Genomic DNA, 22,670 nt, shown 5'->3' on the forward strand with positions numbered 1-22,670 from the left:
CTCATAGCCATCCATCTCATCACGCATGCACGATCTATTGTGTCAACACAGTAGTTTCTTTTCCGCAACTTTAAATATCCCTCGTCATCGTCGCCATTTTCTCGTAGTATGCAAATCATCTTTAATCTCGACGGATTCCTATATTTAGGTAGATATGATATTCATTTGTTGAATAGACTAAGGTTAGTGATGCTTCTCGGTGGTCAGTCGGAATCGGAGAGTACCTGGCCCGATACCAAACGGTGTCGGCCTTTTCCAGGTTTTCGAGTACTACTGCGCTCTGGCCCTAAACCAGACATCTATCTGTCATAATGTCTAAGTCTGGTGTCAGGGCCAGAGTATCTCGGGCTAGTTTTATATCAAAACCACAGCTTGTATCCCCAATAAACATTTATAACATAAAAAGATAATCCAGTAAACCCTGATCATTAAATTTATTACATACAATCACGGTGAAATTTTAAACTCATTGAGAATTTTTCTTTATGAAATTATTACGCTTGTATCTGAACAGCGTGTATCTCAAATTAACATTAACGGAATAATATGAAAATATATTGCAGTTATCACATATAATCAAATTTATGATACACTATCACAGTGAAAATTGAGAATTATTGAGATTTTCTCTATGAAATCATTGCACGGTTGCATCTGATCAGTACGTGGTTGTATCTGATCAGTCAATGAAAGCAAGGCTTTGGACGTCTAAGCTATCTATTTTTATGATAAAAATAACTTGTCAATGAAAATGCGTAGTATAAGTAGTACAAGTATTTTCATTAAGGTTTATGATTTATATTAGCCGCTGTAGTAAACAAAAAAGCAAATATTATTTTTACCAGTACTGTACTTTTTCTTTAACTTTCAAATTTTACCTATTTTACAAACCTATATTACTCATCCTTAAAATATAATATTTACATTGTGTACTTTTTATTGATACTTTAAAAAAATTCCATTACGTACTCTCCTGACCAATACTCATAGATTTACAAATTCGCTGTAAATAAATCAAATGTAGTGAATTGTTACGTGTTTCTTCTGTTATGGTAGTTTGGCGATAATCATCTCTCAATATACCGTTCCATGGACAGTGTGATGGATGACCAAGATGGTCAGGAGGTAAACAAAACCTTAATCTGGTGGCGTGTGTGTCTGTGTAACATCGACTATAGGTCCATCGTTCTCTTAAAATGGATTATCTGCTGCCATTTGCCTACTTCCTGCTAGGCTGCGCTCAGAAATTACATCTATCAAAGCGAACCCTAGTGAAAGACGCTTTAATAAAGCAGATGATTCAGTCAATGTTTAGCTCACCTGGCACGAAGGGCCGTCGAGCTTATGTCATGGCGCGGCGTCCGTCGTCCGTCCGTCCGTCAACATTTCCTTTAAATCGCTACTAGTCATAAAGTTCTGCATGGATTGTAACCAAATTTGGCCACAAACATCCTTGGGGAAGGGGAACAGAACTTGTATGAATTTTGGCTCTGACTCCCCGGGGGCAGGAGGGGCGGGGCCCAATAGGGAAAATAAAGGTAAATCCTATAAAACGCTACTTGTCCTAGAGTTCTGTATGGATTGTAACCAAAATTGGCCACAAACATCCTTGAGGGAAGGGGAACAGAACTGGTATAAATTTTGGCTCTAACCCCCTGGGGGCAGGAGGGGCGGGGCCCAATAGGGGAAATAGAGGTAAATCCTATAAATCGCTACTTGTCCTAGAGTTCTGCATGGATTGTAACCAAATTTGGCCACAAACATCCTTGGCGGAAGGGGAACAGAACTTGTATAAATTTTGGCTCTGACCCCCTAGGTGCAGGAGGGGCGGGGCCCAATAGGGGAAATAGAGGTAAATCTTATAAATCGCTACTTGTCCTAGAGTTCTGCATGGATTGTAACCAAATTTGGCCACAAACATCCTTGGCGGAAGGGGAACAGAACTTGTATAAATTTTGGCTCTGACCCCCCGGGGCAGGAGGGGCGGGGCCCAATAGGGGAAATAGAGGTAAATCCTATAAATCGCTACTCGTCCTAGAGTTCTGCATGGATTGTAACCAAATTTGGCCACAAACATCCTTGGGTGAAGGGGAACAGAACTTGTATAAATTTTGATTCTGACCCTCTGGGGGCAGGAGGGGCGGGGCCCAATAGGGGAAATAGAGGTAAATCCTATAAATCGCTACTTGACCTAGAGTTCTGCATGGATTGTAACCAAATTTGGCCACAAACATCCTTGGCGTAAGGGGAACAGAACTTGTATTAATTTTGGCTCTGACCCCCCCGGGGGCAGGAGGGGCGGGGCCCAATAGGGGAAATAGAGGTAATCATATAAATCGCTGCTTTTTCTAGAGTTCTGCATGGATTGTAACCAAATTTGGCCAGAAATGCATCCTTGGGGGAAGGAGAACAGAAAATTGTATAAATTTTGGCTCTGACCCCCCGGGGGCAGGAGGGGCGGGGCCCAATAGGGGAAATAGAGGTAATCATATAAATCGCTGCTTTTTCTAGAGTTCTGCATGGATTGTAACCAAATTTGGCCAGAAATGCATCCTTGGGGGAAGGAGAACAGAAAATTGTATAAATTTTGGCTCTGACCCCCCGGGGGCAGGAGGGGCGGGGCCCAATAGAGGAAATAGAGGTAAATCCTATAAATCGCTAATAGTCATATAGTTCTGCTTGAATTTTAACCAAATTTGGCCCCGAAACATCCTTGGGGTTAACAGAATTTGTATAAATTTTGACTTTGACCTCCTGGAGCAGAAAGAGTGGGGCCCAATAGGGGAATTAGAGGTAAATATTCAAATTCCTTCAGAAAAGAAACAATGAACTTGTATTCAGAACATTCCTAGGCATTACAAACCAGGTGAGCGATTCAGGCCCTCTGGGCCTCTTGTTCTCTGAAATCTGGTCTCATGAACTTAACTAACTAACTAGCATCGGTAACTGACGCACCAACAATATTAATATTACTATAACTTGATTGGTATTGGTCTTGTTGAGAGACTTCAAATGTAATCCAATAATTGCGGTTTAAAACGATAAATTGTTGCACAGTCATATACAATGTCTATTATTGTGACAGCGTTAGTAATAATTTGGGGGCGTCCGTGCTCATGAAGGTTTTGGAGTTTTTCTCAGAAACTATTGGACGAATCGTCACAAACCTTGACAAGCATATTAGGCGATGGGAATGGGGTAATCGGAATTCCAGGCTGGGTGCCATAGTCTTTACTTCTGTATTTAACAAAATAGGCATATATGGGTTAAAGGTATGCCAAATAACATGGCAATCTTTTCGAATATTGGTTACCATGATCAAAAATGGGGGTCTAAGATTGATTCAAATTCAAAAGCTGTTAAAAAGGGTGGAAATTGGGAATGGAGTTAATCCTTGACATCGCTACTAATCATAGGAGTTCACATGGATTGTAACCAAATTTGTCCAGAAAATACTCTGGGGTAGGGGAATAGACACTGTATAAACTTTGGCTCTGACCCCACGTGGGCAGGAAGGGCGGGGCCCAATAGGGGAAATAGAGGAAATTATTTAAATTCCTTCAGAAAAGAAATTGTGAATATGTATTCAGAAGATTACTTGGCATTTAAAACAAGGTGAGCGATATAGGCCCTCTGGGCCTCTTGTTGTAATAGTGTTTGAAATTAGATCCATTTATTAACATTTTCATCGTAGCCTCACTATGTCACCTTATTAAGCGCATTAGGCATTCATCAGTCTAGGAACTGTCATCCGTTTAGTATGACGTCATTATCATTGTGACGTCACAATTGTCATGCGAACGCACGCGGAAGATTACAGTTCAAATGGCTGTTTCGTCATTGAGGATACTGAATTTTTATCCATCATAGATGCAAAATCTCTTGGGCTTGATCACAAAATTACTAGCAAATGTAAATGACGCTGTCCAGTTGGCATTCGTTCTCCGGTAATTGTCAACTGAATACAGTTCAAGGCTTAAATGGATTATATAACTGTTTTTCTTCTGTTTGTTGAAATTTATTAACCTTGGCGATATGTGTGCCTTTTATTATTTTATTCTGCTATACTACTTGCTTTACGTTTGCCGATCTGAAAATAAAAGCTAACCAGTTTTGCTTTATGTCTATCTGCGGTCGCTGCCAGTGACAAAGATGCATATCAGTATTTATATTTGGTGTAACTCTCTTTCGCTTTTTCTGAGTTTTGTACACCGAAACAAAAATATCGGTACTGTAAATTCCACGATTTCTCACAGTGGACACAGGGTAATCATTGTTTGATTTTGCAGGATTCTATAAGATTTTTAAAAACTTAATAAGGACAGTAATCATCTCTTGCTTTTTTAGAAACTGTAATCATTTTGTCGCCGAAACGCAATATCTATATGAGAGTTACATGAAGCATAGACGATACTTAAGTGATTTCCCAATCACGGATGATACTCGAAGCGGAGCTTTCGACGCCATATTTGCTTCGCATACCAAATTAAACCTTCGCATACCAAGACACCTTCGACCCCCTGTTTTCCTGTGGTGGTTCTGTAGGTAATACCCAAGATCTATACTCCTCTCATGAGCGCATGATCGCAAAATGCTATCAAATTTAGGAGTGTTTCTGTCTCACCAGATTTCTTCTCTCCTAATTTTGCCTTAAGAATGACCTCATTGCTTGCCTTTGACTTGATTGTTCGCCTTGTGTAAAAGCTGACTGGGTTCAGTCCCTTAGCAACGACTCAATGTTTATAGTAAGAGGTTATAATGAGGTCTTTGGTATACTCCGACTTCGATAGGGAGATAGTAATAACAGCAATCAGGGATTATCGTTAGCACAATGAGACTTAACACCTCTAACTGGTACATGTATTAGTTAGCTAAGTCCAACCCTTTCAGATTTTGGTAATTTGGTAGGTATTTCCGTACTTTAAATCAGTCTTCCATTTTTTGGTAATATGATAGACAGTTCCGTACTTTACAATTGTTAAATTTCGTGGGTTTGAGATTTCGCAATTTATTTCATTTCATTTAAAAATAATTTTATTAAATCGTTAGATTTAATAGGGATTGGGCAGCAGGCTATGCCTATATAAGCCCTCTCCCTGTGGATACATACATGTACATCTCAAAATCACATATATAATACATGTAATTTTACAGACAATATTGAAATTAAATATATATTTAGTATTCACTTGTAAGTAATACTATGATAACACTCCAATAATGAGCAGGTATAAAAAGCATGTTAAGTATATATATATGTATATATGCATACCAATGTTTTTGTTTATAGTTAAAATTTGGATACTGTATAGCCAGATAATGATAAGTTGAAATTTATAATGGATTCATATCAGTTCAATGTATACAATTCCTTGATTTAAATCAGTTGATATTGATTTGAATTTAGTTTGAATTTGGATCCCACAATATCACTCCCACACAAGCCATTCCTAGTGACCGGGCAGTACTATAAAGTCCATAGTGTTACCACTGAGTACTGGTCCTAGTCAGGAATGTCCTGAGAAAGAGCCATACTGAGGGAGTATATTAAAACATATGCATATAAATTAATTATAACATTGGAGAAAATGAGTTTATACATAATGTTATATAAAAATATGAGTGTTATAAGGGTTTACCTATGATCTACTCCTGTCAAAGAACTTGGTACAGACAAAGGATAAAACTTGTAATATTATATCTAGGTAATTCTAGGTAATTCATTATAATAAAATGTAATATCAATAGTTTAATACAAATTTGAGAATCAAATGGCATACCGGCAGACAAAATAGTTGAATATATATATCCAAATCCTCCAATACTATTCATTCTTCATATTTCATGAAACAGTTAGATTATGTTTGTATAAGAAGTCATAAACATGTTAATATTCATATAATATTGGATAGTACAATATGAATAATTTTGCTAAATTTCAATATATACTTGTATATGAATAGATCAAAGTTTACACATAAAAAAAAATATTATAGTGACTTTAAATTATGTTATGACTATTCACTTGTATAGTGTGAAAATTAAAGCACTGAAGGAGTCTTCATATCATATACATGTACACACATGTATATATACCAGTGTATATAAACTGTGTGATGGCTAAGGTGATTACTTCCCTTTGTCAGAATGTCAACATTCATATGTAGATGTTGAGAAAGATTCAGGTCTAAATTTAATTGGATGTCAAGTTGTAAATGAGACAGAGAAGTTAACAAGCTCTGACGTTGGACTGCATATCTAGGACAGAAGAGAAAAAAGTAATCAACATCTTCAGTAGAGTATCCATAAATACAGGATGGACTATTAGAAAGATGGTCTTTATAGAGATCAGAATTTAGCTGACTTGCTCGATTACGAAGTTGACACATAATAATATTAAGATACCTAGTTACACCATACTTAAAAGCATCAGTACATTTATCAGCAACATTGACGGGGATGGCATGACGGGTAAGGCTCATTTTGAGTTCGCTTATTCAACCCATATCATAGGAGACACAGTCAGGTTTATTCCACCAAGACATCATATAGGGATAAAAACTTTTAAAATACACGCAAGATCTACAAATGGGGGTTTGAAATATACGTTGATGTCTTTCATCATGAGACACTTGACTATGATCAATAATAAAAGGTATAATGTGTTCAAGTAGATAGTCAGGAATTTCATGATTAATTATTTTAAAAACGAACATATGTTGTTGATCAATTCTACGTTTTTTGAGAGTGTCCCAACCAAGTTCATTATAGATAACAGCATGACTAGTACCTCTGCGTAAACCAGAGATGACTCTAGCAGCATCAAGTTGGATAGATTCTAAAAGTTCGGATTCCGTTTGATTGCAATTATTCCATACAACACTTGCATATTCAAGGTTAGGGCGTATATATGATTGGTATAGAATTTCTAATGTTTTCCTATCAAGATTAACTTTAAGTGATCTTAACACATTTATTTTTTAGGTATTTTCAAATATAAAATTTATATGGTTAGACCATGTCCCATGACTATTCAAAATAACTCCAAGGTGTTTATGTTTATTTACATTGGTTACAGTATTATTCATGAAAATAAGGTCAGGATGAAGTATATCAGCATTATGTTTATTTGAAATTAAAAGTGCTTCTGTTTTATTTGGGTTAAAAAGAATTCCCAATTTATTAGCCCATATAGGTATTTTATTCAAGTCATTAGTTAGTATTCCAGCTGCAGCTACCTGATCATTATCTATAAGTACAAAAAGGGAAGTATCATCTGCGAAAAATTTGACATTTGAATAAATTTCATTTTCCAAATCATTTATATATATGAGAAATAAATATGGTCCAAGTACTGAGCCTTGAGGTACTCCGGCTGTTACAGCTTTCCACATTGATTTATATCCATCAATAATTACTCTTTGTTGCCTATCAATCAAATAATTAGAAAGCCATTTTAAAATATTATCATTTATACCATATTTTTTCAATTTATATATAAGTCCGTCAAGCCAAACCCTGTCATTACTGATATCACAAAACACTAATCTTGCTTCTTTTCTTCTATCAAGCTGTTTCATAATTGTATCATATATTGAAATAAGTTGGTTAACAGTTGAGTCTTTAGGGAGAAAGCCAGATTGATTTTTGGAAATTATTCCATTCATGGATAGATAGTTAAAAAGATATTTAAAAACAATTTTCTCTAACATCTTACTAAATATTGATGTAACAGATATGGGTCTATAGTTGGATGGATCACTTCTCACCCCCTTGCCCTTGTATATAGCTGTTACATTAGCATTTTTTCCAAATTTGGGGTAAATAACCAAGCTCAATAGATTTATTAAAAACAATAGCTAAAGGTTTGATAAGGGATTCAGATACACCTTTGATAAATCTAGGGTGAATTGAGTCAAGGCCTGGATGTTTTTTGGCATTGATACTGTGGAGCTGGTCACATACATCTTGCTCAGTTATAGTTATTGAGAAAATTGGTGTGGGAAAGGAGGAAAATCAGTTGGAACATCATCTGCAGTTTTATCTGTAGTAGAGATAGAAGTGAAGAAAGAGTTAAAAGACTCGCACTTGTCTATAGGGTGTATCTTTAATTCACCATTGATTTCCAAGGGATAATCTGTATTATTTTTCTTTTTATTATTAATGACGGATTTAGCTATTCTCCACCATTTACCAGGAGGAATAGTTTTATCAATAAGAGAATTTTGTAATTTTAATAAATAATCATGTTTAGCATTTCTAATCATGGTGATAACAGTATTTCTTAGCTGTCTATATTTTTCCCAAGAAGATGGGGTATTTAATTGTTTAGCCTTAGAATGCTGTCTATGTCTCTGTCTCATTTTCAATCTGATTTCATTGTTCATTCATATCTTGTCATTGGGTCTTATAATTACAGTTTTATGAGGAACAAATCTCTCAATACAATTCAAAATTTTATCAGAAAAGGTTTCATTTAGAAGTTCAATGTTATTAGTTCTACCTAATTCTTAATCCCAATGAATTGATGATAGATAATTGTTAGCATTTTCATAATCAGCATTATTGAAATATAATAGAGTTTTTTTAAAACATTGTTTATGAAGAGTTTTGTATGAGATTGATACACTTATAGCACAGTGGTCACTACAAGATGGAGGATGAACAATTACGTTAGAAGTTTTACTAGTATCATTTGTCAAAATTAGGTCAAGGCATGTTGAAGATGTGGAGGTTATCCTAGTAGGTTCATTAACAATATTTTGCAAACCATATTTTATCATAATTCTCATAAGATGTGAATTAGGGGTTAATCTCAGCATGTTATGATTAAATCACCAAAAATAAATAAATCTTTATTCAAACTGTATGCTTTTTCAATGGCTTCATCTAATTTGTCCCAGTAATTTACTAGGGAGTTAGGCGGCCTGTACAAGCAACCAATAAGTACAACTCTATTGTTAAATTTGGCTTCTATCCATACAAGTTCAATATCGTTAGATTCTATATCGGGTCTTCTTTTTGCTACAATATTGTTTTTTTACATATATAAGAACACCTCCGCCTTGTCTATTCTGTCTATCTCTTCTGAAGACTTGAGGAAATTGTTCAATGCAAATATCATCATCTTTAATTGAGGGGTTTAAATGAGACTCACTGACACAAACAATATCAAATTCACCAAATTCAGTATCGTTAATATCTAGTTTGTTTCTTATTGAGCAGGCATTTACAAGACAGATAGAGATATCATTGTGTATATATTGATTGTCTCCAACATTGGTCCTGGGTTTGGATGAACATCTAGACATTGTAGAAGAAGTAAACTTTTTGTTTTAAACTTGAAGTTGAGATTTTTATTAACCAGGTTCAAAATTTATTCATGACAGTACTTGTTGGGCCTGTTGTTAAGGGTATAATACCTAATTGGTGAAAATGATATTAATCTCCATGTAGATATTAAGAGATAGAAGTAATGGTTACGATATTTTATATATAATGCGTTTGTCGTACAAAACGAATTAAACAGTAAACAACAAGTACGTTAAGATACCTTAAGCCTATGCTATGTAATTATTTAAGGAATATTTTTTTATTATTATTTTTTTTTAGGTTATGAGGGTATAATGATAATAACGTATTGTACTATCATTATACACTGATAGTGATAATACTAGAAAGTATGGTTATTGAGTCCATATCAGTGCAAACTGTAAAAAATTGATATGATACACACGACGTTATATAACCCCTTCGATATCACCTATATCTTGTTTTGTGTATTTATTTAGCGTGATACACAAGGGAGCCTGGGAAGGAGCTTTCATGACTTCAGATACTCGGACAACAGTCCTCACCCGTACAGGTAACCAATCTGTTTTCTCCTAATTCACAAATCAAAAGACTGCTATTACATATTAATATATTGTACATGTATTGTAAATATGTTTTTATCATCGGAGTACAATTGGATTCGCGATGCATATCTGGCTTCGGATACAGAATTGAAAAATATAAATGATATTTATACTACGTTTGCGTTTTAGGGGAAGCATTTATGATGGGTCATCTATTGCCGATGATTATGATCGTCCTGATGCACCTCCATTGCCAAGGCGACAGTCACATGACTCGTATAGTGGATCCGCCAGACCCCGGGGTATAACCTTCCGGGATCCAGACCGTGTATCGTTCCGAAACTCAACGCTCCACGAACCTTTTCCTGATTATTGACAAATTCGCATAACTTACCTGACAATAATTTGTTTACCAGTAATTACGTTTCGCCATCTTTAATTTGTGTCATCACATTCCTTTCCATGGTAAAGTACAACTGGTCAATAACTGCTATTTTGTTTTAGTGCTGTTATAATGTTATTGTATTAATCATACTTATCATTATTGTTTTCATTTATAGTTACATAATATAAAAATATAATGATTAAAAGCGATTAAATTGGAAAGTTTTAATGATGTTAGTACGTAAAAACAATCACAAACATGAATGTTATATACTCATTTCCATTTTATTTTCATACTATTTCAATGTGTTCATTTTGTTCTTATTCATTCTTTTATCTAAACCATTATTTTAAGTTTTCATTATCTAAGTTGCAAAATAATGACTTCGTATTTGAATTTCGACTACTAAATTATATGATGTTTTATTAAGCAAACCTATTGGTTTACACTTAACACGTCATTTCATTTTTAAATCAAATAAAATCAAAGTCTGAATAGAATAAAGATTAAAAACTTAAAAAAGATAATGGGATAATCACCACAAATTTTAACTTAGAGAAAGAGCTTATTCTCAATGTCATTAGTCTTGACTATAAGGTTTTTACGGCGACGTGGATTACCCCGTGATGTATAGAGGTTAACATCTTACTGACCTTGTGTGGATTAAGCTGTTAATGTCACACTACCTCATCACCTTGTACTTTGATGGTTTATATACTGATCTTCTGTACTTATCTTTTATCTATTAGATTCCAATGTAAGTTAAGAGATTGACGTGGGTCGTCTATAAAACAACATAGTAACAAAAGGCGTTTTAAACTAACAATGTTAAACACAGGTAATTCATCAATATCCATAGCGAATGATATTCCAGAACAAATCCATCTTAAAACATTGTCTCCAGAACAGTCGACTGTAAAACCTACTTTGATATGTATATTGTTGTTGTATGATGTATTGATTGGAATGAATTATTTGCAATGAAACTTAAATAAATCAAAAGAGTCGTCAAATCTTGTTTTGATGTCCTTCTCGTGTATACACCAGTTTTACAGGTTATTCCGCATGTAGCATATTTGAAATGGTATATACCATAGCTTTGTGATTTTGTTTTCTCTTGGTAACACGGCTCTCCTGTATATGCTTAACCTGTTGCCTATTTTCGTTAACATCTGCAGAAAAACATATTCTGAAAACATCATCGTGGAGTTTGAGTCCAACTGTATTCATATAGTATTGTTTTCCTACCTAAACACACTGTTGTTTCACTGTCGGACCTTGATTGAATTCTTTACATGTTTAATGGGTGATTTCTGTAACCATTACTCAAAGAGTCAATTACAAGATATTACAAGTATCGCTCACAATTGCACTCTTGTATACACATTCACACGCCATTATAAGGACATACATATGGAACAGAGAAAGGAGAGGTGACAGAATTAGGCGTTGGATATTGGGAAAAGATAACAGAATCTCTCCGAATGTATTGTTTGAAGTTTCCTTTACAATTTCTGTAACAACAATGACGTATTTTGACCAAATTAAATGGTATAAGATTTTCTGCCGTTTAGAATTTGTTTTAAAATTATTAACAATACGTTTTTGAATTGTTATTTGGACCAAGTTCAAGAGATTTGGTTATATTTTTAATGATGTATAAAGAAATCAGCTGATCTTCAGATAAACTGCATCGACAAATTGTCAAAAGTTGATGGAGAGAATAGTCATCACATACATAATCGACAAAATTGTGAAAGAAACAATTTGATTATGATATTTGAACAAACTGTATGCCTTTGCTAGTTTACCGTGTTAATTATGCAAATCAAGGATCACGATGACCCGAGTTGTTAAAGGTGTTCCGACATGTTACGATTTATCTTCCAGTTGTGGGTTCTGGTTTGATAAGCTTAATCACTTAACTAATGGAATTTTAATTCCTCCTTTACTGAAAAAGGTGTGAATATATCTTCACAGTAAATAAAGTCTGGAGTTCTTATAGAATTTTGTAAAATTCGTATTACCAGAAATAATTTTATCTTGATTTGAAGAATTGTCGTTAAACTGGTATTATCCTAATCACCCTTTGGATAAGTGGGCCCTTGTTGGTTATAGGACATAAATACAAACAAACAAACGATAACAATCTATTTGTGTGAAAACAATGAAAACAAACACAAAAAAACTATCTGTGTAGGTCATTGGTAAATATTTAGTTTAGCTATGTGTTTACACTTCATTAAACATACATATAATACTGCCAAAATCCATTTGGCTCTCCCTTTGTCTTTGTATAAATAATGCCGATGCATTGTAAGTTTTATCATGCTGTTAATATTGATAACTTTGGGTGTTGAGTCACATATCAAAAGTTTTCCCTGGTACACTTATGGCACAAATTATAACTTTAACGTAAAGAATGTGTTTTCGTCCATTTTGTTGGATTACATCAGTACACTGTACTTTTAAATGTCGGTGAAAAACAGGGGGCATAAGGATAGTGCACACTGAATATTATCTATTTGCTCGACATATATTAGTCTATCTATTGGCCAAGGACATAAGGGTAATTCATTTTAGACCTGAACAATGATCTAATGTTTCATACACGATATATTGAGGATCAAATCATGTAGTCCATGCTAACATTGGAATACATCGGTACGGAACAGCATGCCCTTGTCGGAGAAAAACTTATTACTGGAGAAAGATAATATAAAGATTGAGTTGCAAAATCTGCCCACGCTCCGATTTTTATTTTCAAAGTTTGTATTGTTAATGGCTAGATACATTTCTACTTTATACGTGCTTCTTATCTATTTTACCTTTTTTTTAAAGCCATCAAGGGCCTAAAATGAAGTCTTCTGACAATACTCTGGGTATGTGTCAAGGGGACCCCTTGTGCCCGCCTTTTAAATATTTTTTTTTAATATATTATTTTTTTATTGGAATGTTCTTCATTCTTTATTGTAAACCCATATATAATGATATTTACTAATTATTTTGACTATAAATTGATTTTTCCAGCAAAAAAATGTACAGAATAAAAATTAAGGGTACTGGGTTTGCACCAAATATTTGGCATGATATCGATTTTGTCCACACTTTTAAATCAGTCTAAAAACATCCCATATGTATAATGTAATAGCAGACACTTTTTTCAGACAAATTGAAATCCGGGAAAATACCTGTTTTAATAAAACAACAAATCGTGATAGAATTTTGTAAATTAGCATATATTCTATACAGTAAGTGCGTTCTCATTCTCCTCGATATTCCAGGGGTCGAGGTCACTTACGATCTCTTCAACCCTGGACTATCTCATAGTAAAACTGAAAACAACTCAGAGGAACAAATCTGAACCAATAACAGGCCAGCAAATATTCCCTTTGAAGACTTCAGAGAGAGCAACGCCCAATTATATGCAACTTCAAAGTCACATGGTCAACCACAGTGTACCGTTATACGGCTCTTTTGATGTGCATCAGAAGACTAAATTGACTGTTTTGTTTTGTAGCCTCAGTTTTACTATGATATAGTCCAGGGGTGTAGAGATCGTAAGTGATCAGAACCCCTGGATTATGAAGGATGGCTTTTTCCCTAACAGTACAAAAAAGTCTAGGAATTAGGAATGCTCTAGGATGAAACAAATGGTTTCTTTTGAATAAGTATCAGACATCAAATAATAGTTGGAAAGGAATGTATTTTTTCAGTAACTCAAACTAAAAAGATACAAAATAAGATTACCAGAAGATATGGAACCATGAGGGCTCTAGTTAAATGGTTTGTTACATTTACATATTAGTTTAAGGATGTAAACCTCTTAGAAGTCAAAAGTTTCTTTCTTAAATTTTTTTCTCATAAAGATTTTTAGAAATAGGAACTCATACCATAGACGAAAATGGGAGAAAAACATTTGTCCGTTTGCTCATTTTTGAGCTTTTGTCACTCAAAGATACCTAATGGACAAAACATTGGATTTCATGGGAATTTTGTCACTTTGACCATTTTAAAATACATAATTCCCTTATGAGGTGTTTGATATGCATAGATGTTTTCAGATTTTATTTTGCAGTGGTCCTTTTTAAAAACAATAGCAGTTATGATTAATAATACTCATATTTTTACTCAGAATAACAACATATGCTACCCCTACCCTTTAATTTAAAGCTACAAACTGCACTATTTTCAGCCATTTTTGCCAGATTAAACCTTTATAGAAAAGTTCTGGTTTTAAACTGTTGGAAATATTTTTCATACCAATAGGGAAAAGGTTGCTTTTTCTAAATCAGCCAGAAGAATTGTGCCCGTGCACTTACTTTTTGCCCCATTTCAATATCTGTTATTTTTCAATATTTAGAGTAAAAAACAAAAGTGCTAAAATTACCATTAAATGTTAAATTAAGGTGACAAAACGTATATTTTCACACAATAATGCTTACATTTTAATTACCACGAATCTAGTCATGTCAAGAATTACAGAAAAAATAGCTTGATACAGCTAAAAAATTCTGGCACCGTGATGATTTAAGTATAAAGAATTTAAGCAAAAAAATGGTAAAACTTTGGCTCTACTCCAAGCGAAATAAGGCACATTTTCAAAATGACCGCCAAATGGGTAATTTCTTAAAATTCCCGTATAAAAAATCTAATAAGAATAGAAATGTATTTTTGACAAAATTTACATCTGGCAACTTGCTACAGATATCAATAGATTTTATTTGAATTTTTTGTCGTTGTCGAAACGAGACTTCAACGGGACTGAAACCTCAGAAAAATAATCCTTAAAAGAGATTTATAGTGGTTAAATCTGCTTATATAGAATCACTGTCAGCTTGAAAAAAAACATGTTTATACAGAAGGTTCGATTGATGGAGACTTCCCAATAAATTTACCCTGTACCCTGGAGAAGAGAGAAAGACGAGAATATGATGGGTACACCCTACATTAGATAACTTAGATAACAGATGCCTCAACGTCCTGCAGAAGAACTTTTAAAATGTTGTTGCAAGAGGGGCTCACAACTCAGAACAATGCTCAGCATGTAAAGACTATAAAGAGTTTAATCATGCATTACATGTTCACTTTTGTCTATTGAGCCTCATGGAATTCTAAAAAAATGAGTAATCAGGGAATCGAATAAGTAATGGGCCATTAATAAGTAATTAAAAGGTCAAATAGATTATTGTGATGCATAATAATGCATTTTGAACCATTTCTGATGTTAATTAGTAGCTAGAAATCGAATAAGTAATCAGGGAATCGAATAAGTAATGGAATAAGGAACTGGGAACTAGTAATCAACTTCACGGAGGTAAAGGTGTCAAGGTACAACACACATATTCTCAATTACAGAACATATAGTGATTTTTCTTCTAAATTGGCGGCCATCTTAGAAAATACCATTTATAATGGTATATCAAACTTATGGGCATTAAACACATTACTTCAAGACCTATTTAAAATTGCTGACACGCTACAGTAAAATTGACATTGGATATATGTCAAAGTCTAACAAAAAATATAGTCCTGAACAGGAAATATAGAGATTTTTCTTATAAAAGGCCGCCAATTCCATATCTAGAAAAATTCCGAGGTAGTCCGAGTTCTTATTTTATCTCGTTTATGTTTGTGACAAGTTTAACGCTTTCATCTTTTCACGAATCCGCCGGACTAAGAGGACTTTGTAACGACCTACGGCTTTTGAATTTCATGCATATCTACAACACGTAATGCGGGTTTGTGAATCAGTTCGACATATCGTCATACGACGTTAATCCAGATTTTAAATGTTTCCAAGCTCAACTTACGACATTCACATTTTGTATGTTGTGCAGCGCGACGTTTGACTTTCAAATAAAAATAATACCTGATGTAAATATTTGACTGTTACCATATGCTAGTGTACAGCCAACATAGATTAAATGTGTGACAGATAGATATCCACTTGAATATATTTTTCCTTCATTAGCGCTTCTTTTACTTTGACTGTTGTCATTACCTTACGTACATGACTTTGAAATGGTGCGAAAGTTGTTAGTGCTGTTCCCTCTCACACATATAGTACAGTTTGAGGTTTATCTCTAAATCAAAACACAGTTCCTATTGTGTTAACAAACATTCACAATTCATTCATCATCTATAAACCAGGTTGATGGCATATGCTGAAAACAGCAACAACCTGCGTTTGTTACCAGTAACAAGTGAAACATGCGCATGCTCACTCACGTATTTACCAGAGCAATCAACAATACCAATGCATTCATCACATATACACCTGGTGAACCTAAAATACCCATATTGCACCCATTTCCAAATGTCGTCCGAGGATGAACATAGCTTTGGTCTTTTCGTGATGCACTGAATCTAGAAACTGAAAGGGATTTGTAATGTGCGATTTAGTGATTTCTAGCATATCTGAAAATGAAATGAAAAATACTCAAGAAATGGACAGAGTAAAAAATTATCGGCTTTACTTCCCCCGACAGAAACTCGCTAAAATAAAGTATTTAAACAAGCAGGATGTCAATACATGGTATATTAGTGTAGTGGGTCTTGAATATGATTTTTAAGCATCTTAAAATTCGGTAAAAAATAAAAGTGCTAAAAACTGGGATTTACCAGAAATTCAATTCTTGAGATTTGTCAGTGTGTTGGTAAACTGAGCAACATATGGGAAGTATTTGCTAAAAAGCGTTACAGTTTTTTTCCATATCTTTTGGCCAGGCTTTTGTCGGCCATCGTATATTTACCTATAAACAATGTGCCTATACCAGCACCATCATAAACACACATATACGTATCTGATTTTGTAGCTATATTTAAGAATTAAAATGTATTTCAAAATAAAAATTGTGAAAGTTGTTAATTTTAGCAAATACTTCAAATATGCCATACGTTAATAGTAAAGCACATTTAATTTTTTGAACATTCTTAAACATGACTTTGTTTGTCACCAATTAAATGCAATGCCTTGTTAATATTCATAATGATTTTTGTTAGTAAAATCATCTCAATAGCTTCTTTTACTGCACAACACTCCATTACTTGAAACATATATACCAGGATGTGATCTGAGTTTGATAAATCTATTTCTACTTCTATTTACCTTTTCAAGTTATAAACACAATTTCAAAACATATTTTTCATCACAATGTTTTGTAAAAGTCATAAGTTAAACTGAGATATACATTTAAAAAACTGATTGGCTATGGCAGCTGAAACATCTTATTCAAACTGATGTTAATATCATTGGGTAGTCAACATAAAAAAAGAATGTCCTTTTATATGTGTGGTGCATACCCGTAACAAAAGATTATGGATTCTGAACATAGATATTACAAGACATTACTAAAATAAAAATGGAAGATATATTTATTCGTCTAAAAATATGTTCTTCTTTGAAATCTGATGCACTTTCAAACACAGTACGAAGGAAACCAATGTAAATTCATCGACAAAATTCTGATGAAGGTATTATGTTCTGACAGAGGTACCCAGCACCTGCAGACTTTTAAACATAATGGTTATGTAGTATACCCGTAACTTTAAATAAATATCTTTGTTTTGCATGGACATGGTTTCCTATTCACATTTGATAATTATAAAAACATTTAACGGGTAAGCTAACTTTCTGTATTCACACATGCAATATGTCCCACGTATTGCTTTTCCGTGTTTAGAAAAGCAACTTGTTAGCGTATAATGTGTAGATCTATAATCCTAGTGTATAATTCTTAGTTGATACTCAATAGTGTGTAGCGTATCATTAGTGTTCAATAAGGGAGCGGATGGGTGTTACGGGACAGTTACAATTAGGTACGCGGCAGATAAAGGTTGCTGGGCTAGCAGTACTCTCTTTGTGAGTGATTAAGGAGTCTGAGAATACCTGAGCCCTGCGTATCTTAATGTCCCCCATCCTCCTGGTCAAGTAGAGATTTATGTTATCTAGGTTCACACTCATAGATACGGTAGACGGCCATTTTGTATCTAAAATACCCCTCAGTACTTAAATCCAAAATTTAGGTCTAGTTTAGGTCTAGTTAAGATACAGTTCTGGATATAGGGGAAATTGAAGGGTACACAAGAATAATTTCTGCACGTGGATTTCACGTGTAATTTAAACTTCACGTGAAAAAATCACATGAAATTGACGTTAAAGGGCCTTCACGTGAATTTCACGTGAAGAAATATTGCCTGTGTATAAAAGGAGCACGTAGGATAGTTCTGGGAGTTAAGAGTTGAAGTTCTTGGGAGAAGATGGTGACGAGAGTTAGAGTTGAGACGGAATTTATAATGTAGGTTAGATTAGAGACAATGCATAGAGTTAAGTTGGGATCATAAGGATACCAGCTAGTAAAGATTCAATGCTAAAATGAAAAAAAAGTGAAATAGATATTTTAAAGAACAGGGAAATTGATTTGTAACCTGATTTGTGTTTATCAAAATAAATAAAAGACCTGTGTAACTGTGTCGAATTTTGTGATTTTACTAAAAACGGGTAAAGAACACAACACTATTCTTTAACAGCAGTACTTGTTAAGAGATAGTATAATTCGAGAGTAATTCTGGATATAGTGTTGGAAAAGAAAATGACCAAATATGTAACACCGTATAACGTACGACATAAAACAAGCTCCTCTACGTGATGCGCAGCAGGGGTAGTAACAGTGTACATTCAGCCCGTAAAAATATAACCATCAAAAATAGTACAGTGTGCAAAGATTTTTTTTCCTTCAAAAAATGGCATTAATAGCTTCAAAGTTAGAACATTACCAATATCGTATTGTTTGTACTTAAGACTAAGTTAGAGTATTTAAGGAGAGGTCTTCTCTGAGTATAACAATGTAAGGGGTCCAGGATCCTCACCATACATTACAAGGGTAAACGATTGCAACTGACATGACAACGGAGCACAGACCTTGGTCGTTTTGATAAGGGAGTATTCACTTTAACTGATAGACAAAGAAACTTAGTTACAGAACACTTTAAAGAAATATCGGTAAAACAACTAATACTGATACATGTGCTTGAATTTATTTAGCCAAATCGTCAACATACACAAAGAAACAAGATTATAACGAAAACGTGATGCAAACAACATGTGACTTCATCACAGACAATGACTAATTCTAATGCATTACAGACATATCATGTTCTCAATCATAACATCTGGCTGCTTATAACCGGATTCATACAGCTAATGTTAACAGAGAAAAATAGCTACGAGGAAGTATCATATCACTGGTTCTTAAAGCAAAATAACAAAAAAATCAAGGAAATGACGTGGTTCAACATACCTTAATTAACCATGGAAATATATTCCTAAATGGGATATTTTTGTTAAAGACTAATATCAATTATAAAGTGTGTGATCTTTTCCTAAATGTACTAATTGTCTTTTTGCAGTTTTCAGCAATATTTCTTCATTAAAATGTTCACCTCCTTTGTCTTTACCGTTTGACGTTGTTTAGGTATCCAGTCCATAGGACCCTACAACAGTAGAGTTAGAATACGTCATGTATAATACTGGAGTTCTATTTCTTGTCAAAAGTTCAAAGGTTACCTTTTAAATTCATTTGTGCAAGACAGGACGGTATGGAATGATTTCTGAGAGCACATCAATAGAGCTCGTTTTATATTTACACCAGGACCATATTACGTTCTTAGTGTAGGACAAACATTTGTAGTAGAGTATACACCCTAATCGTGCAGAACGTTGTCTGTGTATACAAAAGAATAGAATATCTGTAATTTAGCTGTATCATAGGTATTGGGTTACTCTTGCCGCACGTCGGAGTAGTCAGCCGTGAATGACTTCCTGGTTGACTTATGTATAGGAGAGTCCGTTGTGTTATACAGAACTTCACCAGGAGCGCCCCAAGTAAACTACCCATGATGAGAAGCTGGATCGTGTCATCTCATGGAGCCATGGTCAACGGAATTATGATCATCAACCACATGTATTGCATATGCACTGTATCTATACTGAAAAACCGTAACGATTATATAATCAAACGAATGTATATCAACGCGGTTTCAAAAATTTGAAAGCGGAGGGAAAACGTTCGCCGAAAAGACAGCAGAATGATTATCGGGTAAGTTGTTAATTTCTCTTTTATTTTGATCTTTCTTTTTACCTCTTTTATGAATAGTTATTTTGTGTTGCCTTAGGTATTTTTCATTTACATATTTAAAGCTGTATCGTCTGTTCCTCTGCCAGGTTTACCCAGTACACGTTCCTGTTGACTAGACCATTACAATGTCACCTATTGCCCTGTATACCTATCTTCTACGTCTAGTGTTATTCTGCAGAAGTAAACTTTAGTACGCATGTAAATAGGTCAGGGTATAAACATTAGACTTAAGACAGCAGACACTACTCATGTTTTTATGCGTTTAATTGGCATTTCTACTCGAATACTAAAATCAAGTTTATATGATTTCAACACTACTCTGTAAATAGAGAATCTGACATGAGTTGCTATGTGATATGAAATTATTAAACGTGTTCTATAATTTGATATTCCACGACTCTTTAGGCGAGTGGCATATTGAATTATTTGACCAGTTTGATAAATTTCAAATAATGTAATCACGAATGTAAGATTCTATTTATCACATAACTAATATTAATAGAAACAGAAAATAGCCTTTCAATTTCGTTTCTCTTTAAAGAGGCGAAATCAGACTATAATGTGACATTTCCGTCAAACGAGATATTCGTGCGACGTTATACTGTCGTTATTATGACGTCATTATTACCTGTGAAGTCACAAATAGTGTTATCACACGTGTGTCTTACGATATTTAGGACATGGCCGTATGGCATGTTTGAATAATGTGGTACATGCTGTTTCCGATGAATTATTGTTTGTTTGTTTGATTAATTAACGTCCTATTAACAGCTATGGTCATGTAAGGACGGCCTCCCATGTATGCGGTGTGTTGCTTGTATGTTGTGTGAGGTGCATGTTTTGGGAGACTGCGGTATATTCATGTTGTGTCTTCTTGTATAGTGGAACTGTTGCCTTTTTATAGTGCTATATCAGCTATATCACTGAAGCATACCGCCGAAGACACCAAGCAAAACACCCCACCCGGTCACATTATACTGACAACGGGCGAACCAGTCGTCCTACTCCCTGTATCCTGAGCGCTAAGCGGGAGCAGAAACTACCACTTTTATAGACTTTGGTGTGTCTCGGCCCGGGGACAGAAAGAAAGAACCCAGAGCCTTCCTCACAGTGGCGAACGCTCAACTCAAGGCCAAAAGTGAGGCGGTGCCAATGGAGGCATTAGGAAAGATAAATTTATTAGGAAGAAGAGAAAAGATAATATCCCAAATTTAGTCGCCTTTTACGATTATGCAATAGGGGCAGCAGTTACAGTTCTAACGCCCTACCTGCAGGGCCTGTCAATGAATTAGATAAAATAAAATAGTTGGTCCCAAAGCTATAGGCACTACGGTAACATATATTGCTGTTATTCAATTAATCCGGATACAACACACTTTATCAGATTGTGTTTATGAGTACTAAGTAATCGTTAGGCTGGGTAAAGACATAAATAGTCATATGACGGCTCATCGAGGGTTTTGCCTCAGATTTCAATTACACATGTATTTTTTTTTAATTTTTAATTTTTTTTTTTTTGTTATGAAAAGAATTTATTATAAGATATAAATAGGAAGGACTCGTTCTTGTACCATTTACCAGCCCTTGTTTGGGAATGAATATGTATTAAATTGAAAAAATACAAAACATAGAATGAACGAGTTGTTGATTATGTACGAAATGTACAACATCCTTACACGTGTATACACGGATACGTCGACCTATTCAATCGGCGACGCATGTAGCCTGACTCTTCCTAATTTGGAATCAGGAAGTAGCTCAGCTTCAAAATGAAATGGATAAATATTTCCAACATCAAGGGCCATGATTATCCCCAATGGATAAGAGATATTCCGCCATTGATCTTCTTTAAGTGACTTGTATGTCTTCCCGTCATTATACCATCCACATTACTTGAGATCATGAGATAGCAGGCAGCAGCCTACCGGGACAGATTGCTTTATACTAGTGTAATATATTCGATAGACCTCTAAGATACTTTTCTGGGAGATCTTGTGAAGGTAACCCCTCCTGAAAATAATCCTGATGGACAATCCAACAGGTAAGCGAAGTCTTAATTGCAAAGACCAATGGCAACGTTTTCTTTTAATGCAAAGCGATATTGGCCATGATAAGGATTTGTGTCTTCCAACTAAATAGTTTTCTTTTCTAAGATGCTACAATTTCTTTAGAACCATATGCTTCTTTCAAGGCATAGTATTTTTTAATTATTGAAAATTGAAACAAGAACATATAAAGTTAAAGTATTCAAGGAAAAAATCGTAATAGATATGAATGGATATTCTATAC

The 22,670-nt window shown here is 34.5% G+C and overlaps 2 protein-coding genes across 3 annotated transcripts in view; both read left to right on the top strand.

The window, feature by feature from the left end:
- The window catches only part of LOC138322098 (protocadherin Fat 4-like), a gene marked incomplete at its 5' end in the record, with an annotated part of 44,527 nt that extends 33,267 nt beyond the window's left edge, over positions 1-11,260 (top strand). The window contains 3 exons of the mRNA XM_069266154.1: positions 1,057-1,125; positions 9,792-9,865; positions 10,047-11,260. Of these exons, the coding sequence (XP_069122255.1) occupies positions 1,057-1,125; positions 9,792-9,865; positions 10,047-10,233 (330 nt within the window). The remainder of the gene's footprint in view (positions 1-1,056; positions 1,126-9,791; positions 9,866-10,046) is intronic.
- Positions 11,261-20,037: 8,777 nt separating this feature from the next.
- Positions 20,038-22,670, top strand: part of LOC138320611 (protocadherin Fat 4-like) — a 30,352-nt gene continuing 27,719 nt past the window's right edge. For both annotated transcript variants that reach the window (XM_069263709.1, XM_069263710.1), the window contains exon 1: positions 20,038-20,342. The gene's annotated coding sequence lies outside the window, so the exon portion shown is untranslated. The remainder of the gene's footprint in view (positions 20,343-22,670) is intronic.

This window comes from Argopecten irradians, chromosome 4 (genome assembly GCF_041381155.1).
Source record: "Argopecten irradians isolate NY chromosome 4, Ai_NY, whole genome shotgun sequence".
Taxonomy (NCBI): domain Eukaryota; kingdom Metazoa; phylum Mollusca; class Bivalvia; order Pectinida; family Pectinidae; genus Argopecten; species Argopecten irradians.